Source organism: Phaenicophaeus curvirostris, chromosome 38 (genome assembly GCF_032191515.1).
Source record: "Phaenicophaeus curvirostris isolate KB17595 chromosome 38, BPBGC_Pcur_1.0, whole genome shotgun sequence".
NCBI lineage: Eukaryota > Metazoa > Chordata > Aves > Cuculiformes > Cuculidae > Phaenicophaeus > Phaenicophaeus curvirostris.
The window spans coordinates 623,765-640,787 of NC_091429.1; the positions used below are offsets into that span (position 1 = coordinate 623,765).

The 17,023-nt window shown below is 63.5% G+C and overlaps 3 protein-coding genes across 6 annotated transcripts in view; 1 reads left to right on the forward strand and 2 right to left on the reverse strand.

The window, feature by feature from the left end:
• Positions 1–383: 383 nt before the first annotated feature.
• AAAS (aladin WD repeat nucleoporin) lies at positions 384–7,360 on the reverse strand. Of its 3 annotated transcripts, none has more exons than XM_069879552.1 (17): positions 7,307–7,360; positions 6,604–6,736; positions 6,195–6,322; positions 5,725–5,780; positions 5,125–5,216; positions 4,989–5,035; positions 4,424–4,522; positions 3,448–3,591; positions 3,228–3,348; positions 2,850–2,974; positions 2,655–2,715; positions 2,403–2,493; positions 1,802–1,895; positions 1,629–1,696; positions 1,356–1,437; positions 861–945; positions 384–686 (listed from the first exon to the last, which is right to left on the reverse strand). In XM_069879552.1, the coding sequence occupies exons 2-17, from the start codon at positions 6,721–6,723 to the stop codon at positions 552–554; spliced, it is 1,548 nt and encodes a 515-aa protein (XP_069735653.1). In that variant the 5' UTR covers positions 6,724–6,736; positions 7,307–7,360; the 3' UTR covers positions 384–551. The 3 variants fall into 3 exon arrangements, with proteins under 3 accessions (XP_069735653.1, XP_069735652.1, XP_069735651.1); XM_069879551.1 differs by having other exon boundaries at positions 7,273–7,321; XM_069879550.1 differs by lacking the exon at positions 7,307–7,360 and adding an exon at positions 7,077–7,099.
• A 1,625-nt stretch (positions 7,361–8,985) lies between these two features.
• Positions 8,986–10,129, reverse strand: SP7 (Sp7 transcription factor). Its single transcript, XM_069879595.1, has one exon. The coding sequence runs from the start codon at positions 10,068–10,070 to the stop codon at positions 9,069–9,071; it is 1,002 nt and encodes a 333-aa protein (XP_069735696.1). The 5' UTR covers positions 10,071–10,129; the 3' UTR covers positions 8,986–9,068.
• SP1 (Sp1 transcription factor) overlaps positions 9,273–17,023 on the forward strand; it is a 29,952-nt gene continuing 22,201 nt past the window's right edge. Inside the window, exons 1-2 of one of the 2 annotated variants that reach the window (XM_069879546.1) lie at positions 9,273–9,386; positions 11,487–11,572. The gene's annotated coding sequence lies outside the window, so the exon portion shown is untranslated. Of the gene's footprint in view, positions 9,387–11,486; positions 11,573–16,825; positions 16,845–17,023 lie in introns of those variants that run through there. The other variant, XM_069879544.1, reaches the window with a different exon arrangement.

Consider the following 17,023-nt stretch of genomic DNA (forward strand, 5'->3'; position numbering starts at 1 on the left):
CTCTGAGGCACAGCAGCAAGCAGGGAGCCCCGAGTAGGAGGTTTGGGGGCCCGGGGGTGCCTGCAGCGTGGGGTTGGAGCCTCCCCCCTCATCCAGGCCTTACCAGAGCGATAACAGCGTAATCCAGGGGATTAACCGCCTGTAATCCCAGCGCCCCGGCCTTGCCATTAATCCCGGCTCAGGGCAGGGCGGCCTCATCTGCTCCCTGGGCTCACACAGGGGAGCACAGGGAGAAGGGATGTTCTACAGGTTTCATCCCGAGCTATTTTGGACATTAAAAAGCACCATCGGAATCCCAGGAGCACCTCCAGAGCTGCAGGCCTTCAAGAACTCGCCCCCATCCATGAAAATTCCAGCCCCCCTGGGCTAAGAAGAGATCGAGGCAAGGAAAAGGTGGTGGCTTTAATCCCTCCAGCACCGGCCCTGGAGTTCTGAGACCCCGAGGAGGTATTTGAGGCCCCTGGGGCCCTGCCGTGTGTCCCAGGAGGAGGACGGAGGCCACGTCGCGGTGTCCGCTCCTTGGGAAGGCGCCGCCGAGGTCCTGGGTGTCGTCACAGCTCCGAGAAGAGCGGCTGCTCCCGCACACTGGCCACGACGGAGACGGGGCTGCGGCTGGGGCTGGCGCAGGAGACGTGGGCGCTCACGAAGAAGAAAGGGATGTGGGTGATCTTCCCTGTGGACCAGCACTGGAGGCAGATGAGAAAACAGTGGATCAGAGTCCAAGCTTCGCCTTCTCTTCTCCAACAAGGACACGTTCCCCACCTCTCCCTTCCCCAGGGAGGTTTCCCACCCCCCAGCTGCAGCCACCAGGCTGATTTCCCTCTGGGCTGGCGCTGCGGAACCCCGGATCCCGCACTCACCACGGTCAGGAGGGCGCCTTGCTTGAAGCAGGGGTGGAAGGCGATGAGCTGTGGCTGTGCCCCACACTCCCCTCGCAGGAACCCACTGCGGGGAAAGGAAAAAACTGTTATGGAACGGCCGCAGGCAGCACTCGCTCCCCCAGCCCCGCGTGAACGGCTGAGGGTGAAGCGGAGATGTTTGAGCCCTGCCAAGATGCACCCGAGAAGCTGAAGCAAAGGGGGTTTGAGGTGGATAATGGACAATACAGCCCGAACACAACTGGTTCTGGGGTAAAACGGCGGCACTGCCCGAGGCTGGAGCACAGGACGGCAGCGACGCTTCGCTCCCAGGTGGGTCTGCCCTTCCCCACCGTGTCCCAGGGGTCACTGGTATTCAACAACTCCAAACCAGACCATAACCGGCTCCAAAGAGACCCGAGTCCACCCCCAACACAGTCCCGAAGTCCAGCCCAACCCCCAGCCCCAAATGAGCTCAAACCCCACACCTCTACGCACCACGGCAGGAGCTCAAACACGGGGCTGTTGCGAGTGCGGAACACGGCGATGACCGTCTGGCTCCCAGGAGCATCAGGATGCCCTGGGGGAGAAGGCACCGTGAGGCTTTCCCTTCTCCCAGGGACAAGGCCAGGCAGGATCCCGTGGGAGGTGTCCCTGCCCGTGGCCGGGGTGGAACTGGCTGGGCTTTGAGGTCCCTTCCAACCTGAACCCTTCCAGGACTCTAGGGAAGGAAGGTGGGTGCTGCCTTTCCACCCCAATTCCAGCACCTACCCCTGATGATCACGGCGAGCCTCTCGCCCGTGGGATCCCACACCATGGAGTGGACTTCTCCTCCGATCCTGCAACCGGCACGAGCAGCAGTGAGATCCCTGCTCCCAGCCAACATCCCCAGGGCTGCCAAGGGGATACAGGCCCCTCCGCCTCCTGAGCACGGCCAGACCCACCTCTCCTCCCCGTAGAGCGTCTCAAAGATGGTCTCAGACAGGTCTGCCACGATCGAAGCTGTTTTTGAGCCTCCCACTTGCCCTTGCATCTCCCCTGAAACGGAATCCCAGGAGCCTGGTGGCTTCTGCTCTCCTGAAATCACTGCTCGGGGTTGTTTCGCTGCTCTAAATCACACTTTTCTTTCCACAGCGATACAATTTACCTCCATTTTTTAGAACGGCTGGGGAGCAACACGCTGCTACCCCAGCAGCATCTGCCTGTGCCTGGGATGGAGGACAGGGGCAGTTTCCCCTCAACAAACATCAGGACAAGCCACTTCCGTGAAAAAAAAGCCACATAAACTGGGTGTTTAACCCCTTTGCAAACAGTTTGTGACTGTCTGCAATCAAGAAGCAACATGAAAGGAGGAAAAACTCAACTCCATGGTGATTCTGTGCTGTGAGAGACCCCTGAGACCCCTTTGCCCCTACGTGTTGTGGCTTTCTATGACCCAGTGGGCCGGGAAACGCAGCCAGAAAGCAAAAACCCAAAGCCAGCCACAAGCAAAAGCTCAGGGAGCAGCTGCTGGCTCTTGGAAAACTTCACGTCGGGCAGACTCACCCCTGTATTCCGAGAAGGATAAGGAGTAGATGACGGACTCGCCCAGCACGGTGAAGAGCAGCCGGCTGCCGTCAGGGCTCCAGCACCCCGTCTGCGGGACACAGAGCCACGTTAGTGCCCGCCCTCCAGCTTCCCAGGGATGGTTGGAGCCAGCTCTAAGCACAGGAGTTTTACATAAACACCGTACGTGTCCCCCTCAAGGGTCTTAAAGGCAACGTCTGCCCCACACGGGTGGGAAATGCCTCGTCCTACCTGGCAGCGTCCTTTGAGAGTCGGCCAGCGCTCGCACGTCCACATCTGAGCCTCCCACACTCTGCAAGAGACACGGACAGGAGCGGGGGGATAAATTTCTCAGATCTGGGTTGGTGGTTGGACTGGGTGCACTCGGAGGGCTTTTCCAAGCCTAATGATTCCAGGATTCCACGATGGGGCAGGGTGGGAGCTCACCTGAACACGGCAGAGGGAGTGGCTGCCAGGACCTTGCTGCCATCAGGCGACCACGCCAAGTAGGTGACGCCACCGCCCCCAAACCACTGCAGCTGGACACAATTTTCCGTGGACACATTCCAGACCTGGAAGAGCAAACGAGGAGGATAAAGGACACCAGGACCTGAACGCTGAGCGGGTCGCGAGCACAGCTTTTGAATTGGTTTTGCCAAGATTGGGGAATACAGATGGATGCTTTCAGCTCTGAACGCTCCAGGTTCAATCCGAGGAGGGGCTGGCTCCATCCCCTGCTCGATGCCACCTGTCCCATGGTGACACCATGGTTTTATATGGTTCCCGTACCCCAAACGTGGCCCCGTGGGTGCAGGAGGAACTCACCAGCATGGCCGTGTCAACCGGAGACGCCGAGAGCAGCAGCTCCCCGCTGGGAGCCCAGGCCAGGCTGGTGACGGGGCTGTGCCCGGGGTAGGACAGCACCTGAGCGCAACCCGAGGACGGCCTGGAGGGCAAGAAACCCCCACGGTCAAACACAGCCCAAATCCAGCACCGCGTCCCCCCCAGCAGGCTGGGAACCTGCCTGGAATTAACTCCACGTCACCTTGTGGAGAGCGAGGTGGGATCCAGGTGCCAGACGAGGACGCAGCTCTGGCAGGCGACGGCGAGGATGGAGGCGCAGAGAGGCTTCCAGGCCATGGCGGCCACGTTCCTCTGCAGGCGATGCTTCAGCGAGGGGATGGTGGCGCTGCCGGAGAGGAGGGAAGCGTGTGAGAGGAGAAAATGAGGGATCGAGAGCGCTCGCACAGCCCAGCGCCACCTCCCTGAGTCCTCTCTCCAGCCGTGACCGTGGTGGGAGCCTAAAAGCACCGAGCGGGGAGGGAGGGGCCGTGCCGCAGCGTGTCCTGCTGCCGGGGGGGGACAGGGGGGACCCCAACCAAGTGCAGCGAGCCAGAGCGCACCTCGTGCCCTCCAGCAGGGCTCCCCGTGCTCCCCACAGCCCAGCCCGGGGGTGCGAGAAGGCGCTTGCTGGCCTGAAATCCCAGCTGGGCGAGAATGCCCGAGCAGGGAGGCGCAGGGGGGGCTGCAGGACCAGCCGGCAGAGTCTTCGCCTCAGGAGGGCTTTACATGCGCTGGGGGAGCAGGGAGACCTGGAGGAGAAAGGAGACTCAGGCTGCGTCTGCCCCCGGGGCGCGGAGGGAAGGAAACGCCAAAGTCTGAGTAGGGCCAGAGATTTTTGGAGATGGCCTTGAAGAGCTGCTGCCGCGCAAGGAGAAGCTCTGGGAGGGACGGTGCCAGTGAGGGCAAAGACTGAGGGAAGTCTTTCCCCACGTGCCTGGGGGAAGGAAGGTTCTGCGGAGGGATCGGGACAGGCTGGATCCGTGGGCTGAGGCCAACGGGATGGGGTTCAACCAGGCCAAGTGCCGGGTCCTGCACGTGGGTCACACCAAGCCCAGGCAGCCCCAGGCCTGGGCAAGAGCAGCTGGAAAGCTGCCTGGAGAAGGACCTACAAGCATTCAACAGCAGCTAAACGTGAGCCAGCGCTGGCCCAGGAGGCCAGGGAGCAGCCCAGCCCTCACCTGCTGGAGTTGTAGACGCGAATGGAATCGTCCACAAGGGCCACAGCAAACTTGCTGGTGTGAGGGTGCCACGCGAAGGCCCGGATGGTGCAGCCGGCCCTGCAGAGGGAGGGAAGGGGCAAGGGGGAGGCGTTTCAGGCTCTCGGGCACTGGGTAGGACCACCCAGCAGCTCCCAACCACGACAAAGGCAGCTCCCACCGTCTCCAGCGAAATAAAACTTCCTTTTCGCTGCTGACCGGGACCATTTTGTCCGTTATATTTCCCATTCCCAGCAATTATTTGCAGGGGCTGGGTAAACAGTCAAGGAGCAGGGGGTATTGATAGGGGTTTTTCAAGCTCTAATCCAGTTTAACGCCGCTTCCCCCTCATACAGTGCGTCAGGGAACACTTCGCCTCATGCCACTGTGCACAAACTGGAGGCAGCGGGGAAATATTTGCCCTAAAATCTTACTGGGGGGAGGCTGAGCAGGTGAAGGAGGAGTGATCCTTGCCGTGTGCCCCCTCCTCTTTCGCTCACAGCTCCCCATCCCCATCCCAAAGGTGTTTGTGCCGCAAAGGACTCACCAGTCGACCGCCTGGGAGAAGGCTGCGATCATGTCTTCGCTGGAGAGCTGCGGGGAGAGGGGTTAGCGCGGAGCTGGCGGCACAGGACGGAGCATCTCAGTCTCTTTCCCGTTAGCAAAGTCCCACAAAGACTCACCGAGAGGTGGGGGAATAAGGAGCCGTGCAGCGAGGAGAGCCAGTGGCACACGGCCAGCGTGTAGCTCGAGCCAGTCTTCACCCACTGCAGCCCTGGAGAGAGAAAAAGGACCACGAGGGCTTCCATGCTCTTCGGCCCAACAGGAGGAGGAAGGAGGCCACGGAGATGATCCGAGGCCTGGAGAAGAGAAGGCTCCAGGGAGACCTTAGAGCAGCTTCCAGGACTGAAAGGGACTCCGGGAAAGCTCGGGAGGGGGTCTTGATCAGGGAGGGCAGCGAGAGGATGAGGGGGAACGGTTTTGAGCTGAAAGAGGGGAGATTGAAAGCCAAGTTGGATGGAGCTTGGAGCCCCTGATCCAGTGGGAGGTGTCCCTGCCCACGGCAGGAGTGGGACTGGATGGACTTTGGGGTCCCTTCCAACCCAACCCATTCCAGGATTCTATGACTTAACCCTTGTGCTGAGGAAGGCAGGGATGACGCAGGATTCTATGATTCTATGACAGGCATGATGGAAAAGGGGATGAAAGGAACCAAAGGATCAAAGTGGGATCCAGAGAGACTCAGGGGATCCCCAAGTCCTTCACAAGCAGCCCAGACTCACCCTCCTCCTCGGCGCTGGCGAGCTCCTTCAGCACCCCGCAGAGCCCCACGTCCCGCCTGCAGCAGAGAGCGCGTCAGCCTCCCTCCCTTGCCACACACACCCCGTCCCCTCAAGATCTCTCAGCCTGGGGCCTCCAAGCCACCTTCGCCTCAGCCTGGGCCACTCATCCTGGTCACCAGCGACTGCTGAACCTGCCCCAGCTCCACCGAGCTCCCAGCGATGTTGCGACCCCAAAAATTCTCCCAAGAAGCTCTGGAGAGGTTCACAAACCGTGGGGACGGGACACTCGGGGCCAAGGTTTGGTGGTGGAGCTGGCAGTGCTGGGTGAAGGCTTGTCCTCCATGATCTAAAAGCTCTTTGCCAACCTCAACAATCCCATGGTTCTATCCCGGAGTGAGTGACCAGGCAGCTCCCGGCTCTGCCCCCCTAAAGGTGAGCTTTGGGGGGCTGGGGGGGGTCTGTGCGCTCACCAGGCGTTGAGGCATCGCTTCCAGAGGGCCTCGCGGTGGTGGATGAACGCCGGGCGGGTGCCGTGTTCCAGCCGGCCGGGAGCCTTGAGGGATTCCTTGGGCAGGCTGAGGACGGGCAGGTCTGCCAGCTGCGAGCAGACACGGCCCCCTCAGCCCCACACGCCCTCGAGGGGGGTCACAGCAGCCAGACAAGGCCCCCCCCTGCACTGAAAGCAACGATGGGAGAAGAAAGGGAGCCCCAAGAGGGGTGAGGAAGCACCGTGTGGCCAGGGGTGAGCTTAGAGAGGGCAGGGGGGCACCCCCAGGGGAAGGAGATGGAGCTGGGGGGGCCGTGATGGAACCGAGGGGTGCTGGGGGGGGGGGGGGGGGGGCGGTGACAGCCCCCCCCTTTCCCACAGCAGGGCCTCACCTGGCTCTGGAAGGCGAGCGGGAGCTGCTCATGGCGGCCGCAGACCAGGGCGTTGTGGAACTCGTAGAGGGTGACGTCCCCGGGGGGCGGCGGGGGCGGGAAGAGCCCCAAGGTGCACATGGTGCCACAGGGCCTGGGGGGGGCAAACAGAGGGGGGGGTTGGAGAAGGGGGAGGGAGCCCCCTCTAGGGTGCCCCCCACGCCCCTGGGGACACCCCAAACCCCCACCCCACCCCCAGGGACCTCACAACCCCCCTAGATGAACCCCTCACAGCCTCGGGGACCCCCCCTCACGCAACAGCCCCACCGGTTCCCTCCGCCAGGAGCCACAATGCTGCCCCCCGACCCCTCTCACTCCCCCCCAGCTGCCCTGTCGCCCCCTCCATTACCCCTCTTCGAGCTACCATGTCACCCCCTCCCCTGTCTCCCCCCCCCCGCCCCCTCAGGAGCTGCCATATCGCCCCCCCCCCTTACCCCTCAGGAGCTGCCATGTCACCCCCCTCCCCTCTGCCCCCCCCATCCTCCTCCCTTGACCCCCTCCTGCCTCTCAGGAGCTGCCATATCGCCCCTCCCCCCCCATCCTTAACCCTCAGGAGCTGCCATGTCACCCCCTCCCCTCTGTCCCCCCCCCGGAGGGGCCGTTGCTCCCCCGGACCCCCCCTCCACGTACCTGGTTTCCCCCGGCCCCTCGTGCCGCCCCGCACCTTCCTCTTTCCCGCCCCGCGCCGACGGGTCCCGCCGAGGGCCAATCTCCGCCGTCCCTGCCCCCTCGCGCCGCCAGCCGGGATTTAAAGGGGCCGCGGCCCCTTTCGAACAGCGCGAAGATGGGGCGGGTATGGAGGGGCTACACACACACACACACACCCACACACACCCACCCACACACACACCCGCGGTAGCACAGCTCGGTCTAACCCGTGCTGCGAATAACTCCAGGGAATTAGGGACTCTTCGTCTGAAAGAATGGGGAGGGGGGGGGAAGTGGGAGGGACCACCGGTGCGGGGGGGCATTGCCCCTTTAAGAGAGGCGGTGCCCACCCCTGGGTGGGGACCCCAAGGTGTGGGGACATGGGGATTTGGGGGCGCTGGGACAAAGCGTCAGGAGGACACGAGGACGTGGGGACAGCGGGAGATGGAGTCACAGGGACAGCAGGACATGGGGACAGTGGGACACAGAGTCACAAGGGCAGGGGGACATGGGGACACTGTGTCACAGGGGCACAGGGACATGGGGCTCTGGGGACATGGAGCCCCAGGGATGTGGGGACACAGGGAGATGGAGCCATGGGGCCATCAGGACGTGTCACAGGGCTCCAGGGGCGCCAGGGCTCCGTGTCACAGGGACGTGGAGCTCTTGGATCCTGGGGACGCTGGGATCCGGTGTCCCAGGGACATGAGGGTGCGGGGCTCTGGGGACACAGGGACCCCAGGATATGGTGTCACAGAGACATGGGGACACCAGGACACCATGTCAGGGAGAGGCAGGGACGTGGGGCTCTGAGATCCCAGGGACACTGGGATCCGGTGTCCCAGGGACATGGGGACACTGGGGCACAGGGCACCACGAGGAGCCAGTGGCTCCGGAGGCGCCGAGGCCCAGGGCAGGGGGACAAGGGGACAGCACTGACCCCACCCCACACCCCCCCCAGGAGGGGACACGGTGACCGTCCCCTCTGTGCCTCAGTTTCCCTCGGAGCCCATCGCTGTGACGAACCCGCGCGGCCTCAGCCCCGTGTTCTCACCTTCGCAATCCCTTTATTGCTAAAGGGGGGGGCTAAAAACAGGAGGGGGGGTACATGAGCGCGTAACGAACCACGCGTGCTAACGAGGCGGGGGCAGAGGAGGAGGGGGGGGGTCCCTGTCCCTGAGCTCGGGGTGGGGGCACGGGGTGTCCAATGAGATTTGGGGGGCAAGATGAGGGGGGGAGAAGAGGGGAGTCACCTTCACCCCCCCACTCCCAGCGAGCCCCAAAGTGGGTCCCCTGAGTGTCCCTGTCCCCCCCTGTGCCCCCCACCCCGGGTCCCATGGGTGTCCCTGTCCCCCCCACCCCATACTGGGGACCCATGGGTGTCCCTGTGTCCCCCTCTCACCTATGGGTGTCCCAGTCCCCCCCACCCCATCCCCAGGTCCCATGGGTGTCCCTGTCACCCTAACCCCATATGGGGACCCATGGCTGTCCCTGTCCCCCACCCCCACCCCATCCCTAGGTCCCAGGGGTGTCCCTGTCCCCCCCCCAATCCATAGGTGTCCCTGTCCCCGTCCCCCCCAGTCCCTGGGTCCCATGGGTGTCCCCATCTCATCCCGTCTCAGCCCCCCCCCATAACTTAAGACATAAATTACAACCGCTAACGAGGAACTGCCACCATCCCCAGGTTGAGGGGGTGGATTCGGGGTTTGGGGGCGAGCAGCACCCCCTAATAAATATCCCCAGCAGCCCAGAGGAGGAGGAGGCTGGAGGCCGAAGGCTCAGATCTCCAACAGGCTCCCAGCTTCGGGGCTCCCGGCGTCTTTGCCGGGCGACGCCGGCGCTGGGCGAGGCGAGGCCGGGGGTTGCTCGTTGGCGCCGCTGGGGTTGGGTTTTGGGGGGCCGCCTTCGGCGTGGGTCTTCTGGTGCTTGCTGAGGTGGTCGCTGCGGGTGAAGCGCTTGCTGCAGAGCAGGCAGGTGAACTTCTTCTCCCTCGTGTGGGTCCGGACGTGCCGCTCGAGCTCGTCGGAGCGCGTGAAGCGCTTGCCGCAGAAGAGCCAGTTGCAGACGAAGGGTCGCTCTCCCGTGTGCCAGCGCAGGTGGGCCTTGAGGTGGGAGGCTTTGCCGTAGACCTTCCCGCAGCCCGGGATGTGGCAGCTGTGAACCGGCTTCCGTCGGGCTCCTCCGGGCCCCCCAAACCTCTCCAGCTCCTGGCAGTTGGGGCAATCGCACGCCGGCCTCCCCGCGCCCACGGAACCGCCGCGGGGTCCCTTGGAGGTCTCGCCCGGGCTGGGTTTGGGGGTCGGGGCGGCCGCGGGGGGGTTGTTGGTGTAAGGCGGGGGGTTGAGAGCCCCAAAATCGGAGCCGTAAGCGGGAAGCGGGGGGCTGAGGGTGGGTTGGGCTTGCAGGGAGCCTTGGAGACCCTCGGCGCCCGCCGGGCCCCCCAGCCAGCCCCCGTTGGGGTGCACGTCCCACCAGGACGGGGCCGCCGGCCCCGAGCCCCCCGGCAGCCCCCCGCCGATGCCCCCCTTGTACCAGGAGCCGTAGGGGTGCGGCATCTCCAGGGAGGGGTAGACCCCCGGCAAGCAGTCGCCCGTGGGGTGCCCCTTGGCCGTCACCACCACGGGGGCCCCCAGCACCTCCTGGGCGCCCGCGGGGGCCGGGAACGGGTGGCCGAAGGGGCCGTAGTCGGGGCCGTAGGTGCCGGGGGACGCCTGGGGGCTGGCGGAGGGCGAGAGCAGCCCCGGGGCGCTGGGGAAGGCGGCCGTGTAGGAGTCGCCCATGGCCAAGGTTGGGGTGGTGGGTGGGAGCACCTAGAGGTGGTTGGAGATGATGGGTAGGAGCACCCGGAGATGGTTGGAGATGATGGGTAGGAGCACTCTGAGGTGTTTGGAGATGATGGGTGGGTGGGAGCACCTGGAGATGGTTGGAGATGATGGGTAGGAGCACTTCAAGGTGGTTGGAGATGATGGGTGGGAGCACTTTGAGGTGTTTGGAGATGATGGGTGGGTGGGAGCACCCAGAGGTGGTTGGAGATGATGGGTGGGAGCACCTCAAGGCGGTGGAGGTGCTGAGGGGGAGCTCCCGGAGGTGGCTGGAGGTGCTGAGTGAGTGGGAGCACCTAGAGGTGGTTGGAGATGATGAGTGGGAGCACCTCAAGGTGGTGGAGGTGCTGAGTGGGAGCACTCAGAGGTGGTTGGAGATGCTGAGTAGGTGGGAGCACCCAGAGGCGGTTGGAGATGATGGGTAGAAGCACCCAGAGATGGTTCGAGATGATGGGTAGGAGCACCTGGAGATGGTTGGAGATGATGGGTGGAAGCACTTCGAGGTGGTTGGGGACAATGAGGGGGAGCTCTTTGAGGTGTTTGGAGATGTTGGGTGAGTGAGAGCACCTTGAGATGGTTGGAGATGACGGGTGGGAGCACACAGAGGTGTTTGGAGATGATGAGTGGGGGCACCTCAAGGCGGTGGAGGTGCTGAGGGGGAGTGCTCAGAGGTGGTCGGAGATGCTGAGTAGGTGGGAGCGCTCGGAGGTGGTTGGAGGTGCTGGGTGGGAGCCCCCCGAGGCAGCGGGGACGGCGTCGCTGGGATCACAAGGCCATGGCGCCCGGTGGCCTGCGGGGAGAGGGACGTGGGTGTTAGGTTGCCGGGGTGGGGGGCAGAGAGGGGGTGCTGGGGGGCACTGGGGCACCCAGTGACGGGGCACCCAGGAGAACGGGGTGCCCACGCAACACCCCCATCCCTCCTGCCCCCATCCCCTCCCTCCCTGCGCTCCCCGTGCCTCAGTTTCCCCACCCCAAGGGCTACAAACTCCATTTCCACCCCTGCAGCAGCAGCAGCAGGGGCTTCTCCAAGGGCTCGTAACTGGGTTGGGCTGGGACGGGGCCCCCTTCTTGTCACCCCCCCCCACTCCCAATCTCAGCTCCCGCTCCCTTTATGGCCTTTTAATCAAATTACTCTGCGGCCTCCCCCCCCCCCCCCGACTTCCTTTGCTTTTATGCCCCTTCATGGCTTTCAGCTGCCAGGGTGGGGGCTGAGCCCGCGCGTCACGAGTTGCCCCTCACCCATTTTCCCCTTTATTCCAATTTCTCCCTCCCTTTTTACCCGTTTTGTGGCTTTTTGGGGAGTCGTGTCCCCCCCCCTTTCTTTTCTTTTTTTCTTTTTTTTTTTTTACTGTGGTTCTTGCTCCTATTTTTAAGGCGGCCGCAACGCGCTCCCGGTTTTCCAAGGATAACAAGGGCCAGGCCTGTGCCCCGGGAACGCTGCCCTGCCCGCCAGAGCCGAGGTAATTAAAACCAGGGCGAGCGTCTAACGGAGGCGACGCTTAAAATAGTGTAAACCTCCCATAAATCAGCTCCGCTTTGCGCCGGGAAATGAGGAGCAGAGCGAGCGCCGCGGGGAGCCGGACCCGGGGCTGAGGACGGACACAGCTCGGTGCACGAGTGGCAGCCGCGGGGCCTCCGCGGGCCTGGGGACCACGACCCCCCCAGCTCTGGGGGTCCCCAGCCCCTTCTCCCAGCTCCCAGTCCCTTCTCCCAGTTCCCCAGTGCTCAGATTCCTGCTTTCCAGTTCCCCACTCCCTTCTCCCAGTTCCCCAGGCCCTTCTCCCAGTTCGCAGTCCCCAGCTCCCAATCCCTTCTCCCAGTTCCCCAGTGCTCAGATTCCCAGTTCCCAATCCCTTCTCCCAGTTCCCCAGTGCTCAGGTTCCCAGTTCCCAGTCCTTCAGTGCTCAGATCCCCAGTTCCCAGTCCCTTATCCCAGTTCCCCAGTGCTCAGATCCCTGGTTTCCAGTTCCCCAGTCTCTTCTCCCAGTTCCCCAGTCTCTTCTCCCAGTTCCCCAGTGCTCAGATTCCCAATTCCCAGTCCCTTCTCCCAATTCTCCAGTGCTCAGATTCCCAGTTCCCATTTCCCCAGTGCTCAGATCCCTGGTTTCCAGTTCCCCAGTCTCTTCTCCCAGATCCCCAGTCTCTTCTCCCAGTTCCCAGTCCCTTCTTCCAGTTCCCCAATGCTCAGATTCTCAGTTCCCTGTCCCTTCTCCCAATTCCCCAGTGCTCAGGTTCCCAGCTCCCAGTCCCTTGTCCCAGTTCCCCAGTGCTCAGATTCCTGGTTTCCAGTTCCCCACTCCCTTCTCCCAGTGCTCAGATCCCCAGTTCCCAGTCCCTTCTCCCAGTTCCCCAGTGCTCAGGTTCCCAGTTCCCAGTCTGTTGTCCCAGTTCCCCAGCCCCCAGTTCCCAGTCCCTGCTCCCTGGTTCCCAGTCCCTGGACCCCAATCTCCAGTCCCTGGCTCCAGGTCCCCCAACCCCATCTCCGATGCCCCCAGTCCCTTGTCCCCAACCCCAGGTCCCCAGACCCCCCCCGACCCCAGTGGGAGCCCCCTCAGCCCCTGCCTCAGTTTCCCCTCCGCGTGTCACCCCTGTGTCCCCCCGGCGAGGGGACAATTGGAGCACGGAGGTGGCACTTGGCGTGGTCCTGGTGTCCCTGTCCCCTCCCTGGGGCTGGGGGTCTCCGGGGTGCAGGATTGGGCCCCTCGCAGAGATGGGGACTCAATGTCCCCAGCTCCGGGTCCCCACGGCTCCCAGGGACACTGGTGGCCTCTGGTGCCACCTCGGTGTCCTCCCAGGGAGCTGCTGTCCCCAGGTGGCCTCGTGCCACCGACAGACGTGTCCCCGTCACCAGGCTCTGGGTGCCACAGCCCTGGGGACAGACGTGTCCTCAGAGGGTGCCACGTCCTCAGGGCTGGATGTGTCCCCAAAGGGTGCCAGATTCCTGGGGACAGAAGTGTCCCCATCCCAGGCTCCAGGGTGCCACAGCCTTGGGGACAGATGTGTCCCCAAGGGGGGCCAGACCCCTGGGGACAGACACATCCCCATCAGCAGGTCTTGGGGTGACATGGCCCTGGGGACGGATGTGTCCCCAGGGGGTGTGAGGCTCCAGGGGACGGATGTGTCCCCACCAGCAGGTCTTGGGGGCCACAGCCCTGGGGACAGATGTGTCCCCATCAGCTGATTCAGGGGTCCCATGGCCCTGGGGACAGATGTGTCCCCACCAGCAGGTCTTGGGGTGTCACAGCCCTGGGGACAGATGTGTCCCCATCCACAGGTTCCAGGTCCCCTCCAACCCCTTCCAGCCCCCCAGCTCAGCCCCCCGGGGTCCCCCAGAGGGACTGGGACGCGGTGGCCGGGCTGGTGGTGGCAGCGGTGACACTGGGGGGGGACACACCCGGCTGGAAACACCCACGAGGTCCCAGGGCTGAAAATAACCCTGCGGCCACCACCCCCGCAGCCGGACACCTGGGGGACAGGGGGGGACAGGGAGGGTCCCCCCCACCCAGGGGACCCTCCTCACTCGGGGTGGGGGGCTGTCCCAGAGGGTCCCTGTCCCATTGCAATCCTCGTACTGGGAGGGACTGGAGTCCCCAGTACTGGAGGGGGGGTACCCAATACTGGAGGGGGGGTCCCCAATACAGGAGGGGGGGCCCCATCCTGCGTGGTCCCACATGTCGGGGGTCCCTGTCCTGGGAGGGGCCTCCAAACTGGGGGTCCCGCATCCCGGGGGGGATCCCCCATCCTGGGGGTCCCACATCCCGGGGTGTTGGGGGGGGGGAGAGTCCCGTCTCCCGGGATCCCAGTCCCGGGAGCGAGGGCATCCCCCATGCCACGGGACTCCCCACCTCGGGGGGTCCCCCCTCATCCCACGGGGTCCCGCATCCCACCCCGCATCCCGGGGGAAGGGCTCCCCCACCCCGGGGGGCTCGTATCCCATCCCGTATCCCGGGCTCCTCGTATCCCGGGGGGCTCCTCTCCCATCCCAAGGGTCCTGTATCCCGGGGGTCCCGTCTCCCGGGGGGTCCCCCATCCCGGGGCTCCCGTCTCCCATCCCGTATCCCGGGGTTCCCCTGTTCCAGGGATCCCGTATCCCCTCCTGTAGCCCCGGTGGTCCCTCATCTCAGGGATCCCGTATCCCGGGGTTCCCCCATCCCGGGGCTCCCGTCTCCCGGGATCCCGTATCCCGAGGATCCCGTCTCCCATCCCGGTCCTCACCGGGCGCTGCCGCGGGTGCCGGTGTCCCCGTGTCCCCGTGTCCCCGTGTCCCGGTCGGTGCCGTTGGGAGGAGGGAGCGAGCGGGGCTGAACGCGGCGGGACCGGAGCCCAACCCCGACCCGCCCCTCGCGGGGGGGAAAGGGGGGAGGAAAAGGGAAAGGATGAAAGGAAAAGGGGAGAGATAAAAGGAAAAGGGGAGAGATAAAAGGAAAAGGGGAGAGATAAAAGGAAAAGGGAAGAGGGAAAAAGGAAAAGGGAGGAAAGGAAAAGGGAAGAGAAAAAAGGAAAAGGGAAGAGAAAAAAGGAAAAAGGAAGAGGATAAAAGGAAAAGGGAGGAAAGGAAAAGGGAATAGGTAAAAGGAAAAGGGAAGAGATAAAAAGAAAAGGGAAGAGAAAAAAGGAAAAGGGAAGAGATAAAAAGAAAAGGGAAGAGAAAAAAGGAAAAGCGAGGAAAGGAAAAGGGAACAGGTAAAAGGAAAAGGGAGGAAAGGGAAAGAGGGAAAAGGAGAGAGGGAGAAAGGAAGGAAGAGAAAAAAGGAAAAGAGGGAAGGAAAAGGAGAGAGGGAGAAAGGAAAGTGAGGAAAGAAAAGGGGAAGGAAGAAGAGAAGGGAAGGGGAAAAGGGAATAGAAGGGAAATGGAGAGGGAGAAAGGAAAGGGAGGAAAGAAAAGGGGAAGGAAGAAGGGAAGGGAAGGGGAAAAGGGAATAAAAAGAAAAACGAAGGAAGAGGAAATTTGTGAGGAGAAGAAGATTAGAAGACTGAAGGAGGGTGGGGGCAGGAGAAGGGGAAGGGGAAAAGGAAAAGGGAGGAGGTGGAGGAGAGTGAAGGGGCAAAAGGCAGCTGGGAGGAGGTGGTGGAGGCAGAGGATGGAGAGGGAAGAGGAAGGGCCGGGGTGGGGAAGAGGAACGGGGGGATGAAGAGGAAAAGCGCTGGAAAGGAGGGAGGGAAAAAGACCAAAGTGGGAAGGGAGGACCAGGGGCCAAAGAGCAGGGATGGGAGTGGGATCTGGGATGGTGTGAGGGGAAAAGAGCCCCCGCAGAGCAGGGATGGGGACAAGCCAGGACCCAGCAGGGACCCGGGGTGGCAGGGACGGGGATGGAGCACAACCTGGGACAGAACTGGATCCAGGATGGGGACAGGGATGAGGAGAGGGGGGAGCGGGAGTGGGAGGGGGACGTGGATGCAGAGGAGATGGGGACAGGGAGGGATGGAGCAGGAATAGGGACAGGGAGGACCAGGAATGGAGGTGGAGGGACCAGGAATGGGGGTGGAAGTCGTGGATGGGCTGGAGACAGAGTGGGGATGGGGGAACCGGGGAGGAGGATAAAGGTCAGGGATGGGGATGGGGGGACCAGGGATGGGGATGGAGTCAGGGATGGGGACAGGAATGGGGACAGGGATGGGGATGGACTCAGGGATGGGGAGACCAGGGATGGGGATGGAGTCAGGGATGGGGACAGGAATGGGGACAGGGATGGGGATGGACTCAGGGATGGGGGGACCAGGGATGGGGATGGAGTCAGGGATGGGGACAGGGAGACCAGGAATGGGGATGGAAGGACCAGGGATGGGGATGGGGACAGGGATGAGGATGGACTCGGGCATGGGGATGGAGACGGGGATGGGGGGAGCAGAGAGGCTGGGGGGAGCCCGAGCTGGGGACAAGGACAAGGCAGCTTGGTCACAGGGACACACGTTTAATTCCAAGCACCGTCCACCACCTTTTTCTTCCTGTTTTCCTCTTTTTTTTTTTAATTCCTCTTTTTTTCTTTTTATTCCTCCCCCCCCTTTCCCAATTTTCCTCCCCGGTTGGGAGCCAGCGGGGCCCTTTCCCAACCCTGAGTCAGGGCTTTCCGCTCCGGAGCCGCGGCGCCGCGGCCGAAGGCCACAACCACCGGCCCCCCCGAAACCCCCCTCTCGCTGGGGCTTCCACCGCCCACAAACTGGGAGCAAACTGGGACGCCTGCTCCATCCTCCATCCCTCAGCTGGCCCCAATGGAGGGGGGGGCACGGGGTTGGATCCCATTGGGGTTGGTTCACTTGGTGGGGGGGGGGACTGGGAATACTGGGAGTGGGGACTGGAGGCGCTGGGAGTGGGACTGGGGGCACTGGGAGTGGGGACTGGGAGTGCAGGGAATGGGACTGGGGATGGAGGGTCCTGGGGCTGTGAAGTGGGGACTGGGAACACTGGAAGAGGGGACTGGGCGTGCTGGGGATGGGAACTGGGAGCACTGGGAGTGGGGAACCTGGGAATGGGACTAGGAGCACTGGGAGTCAGGAGTGGGGAACCTAGGAATGAGACTGGAAGCACTGGGAGCGGGACTGGGGACACTGGGATGAGGAATGGGGGCACTGGGGGTGGGTAATGCCGGCACTGGGACCAGTCTGGTGAGGAAGGGGGCACTGGGAGGAGGAGTGGGGGCACTGGGATAAGGAAAGGGGTACTGGGACTAGTCTGGGGGTGACCGGGAGCACTGGGAGTGGGGACTGGGGAACCCGGGAATGGGAGCACTGGGAGTGGGACTGGGCATTACTGAGCGCGGGGAGCGCTCGGGGGGGGTTGGGGGCTCCCAGGTGGCGGGGACCCCCCCTCCCCAGGGCCGGGGGCGGCGGGCGCTGATTACAGGGCGGCCCCCGCCCGCAATTACCCGGTATTTATACCCGGGCTGCGGCTCCGCTGAGCGCCCGCCGGCCCC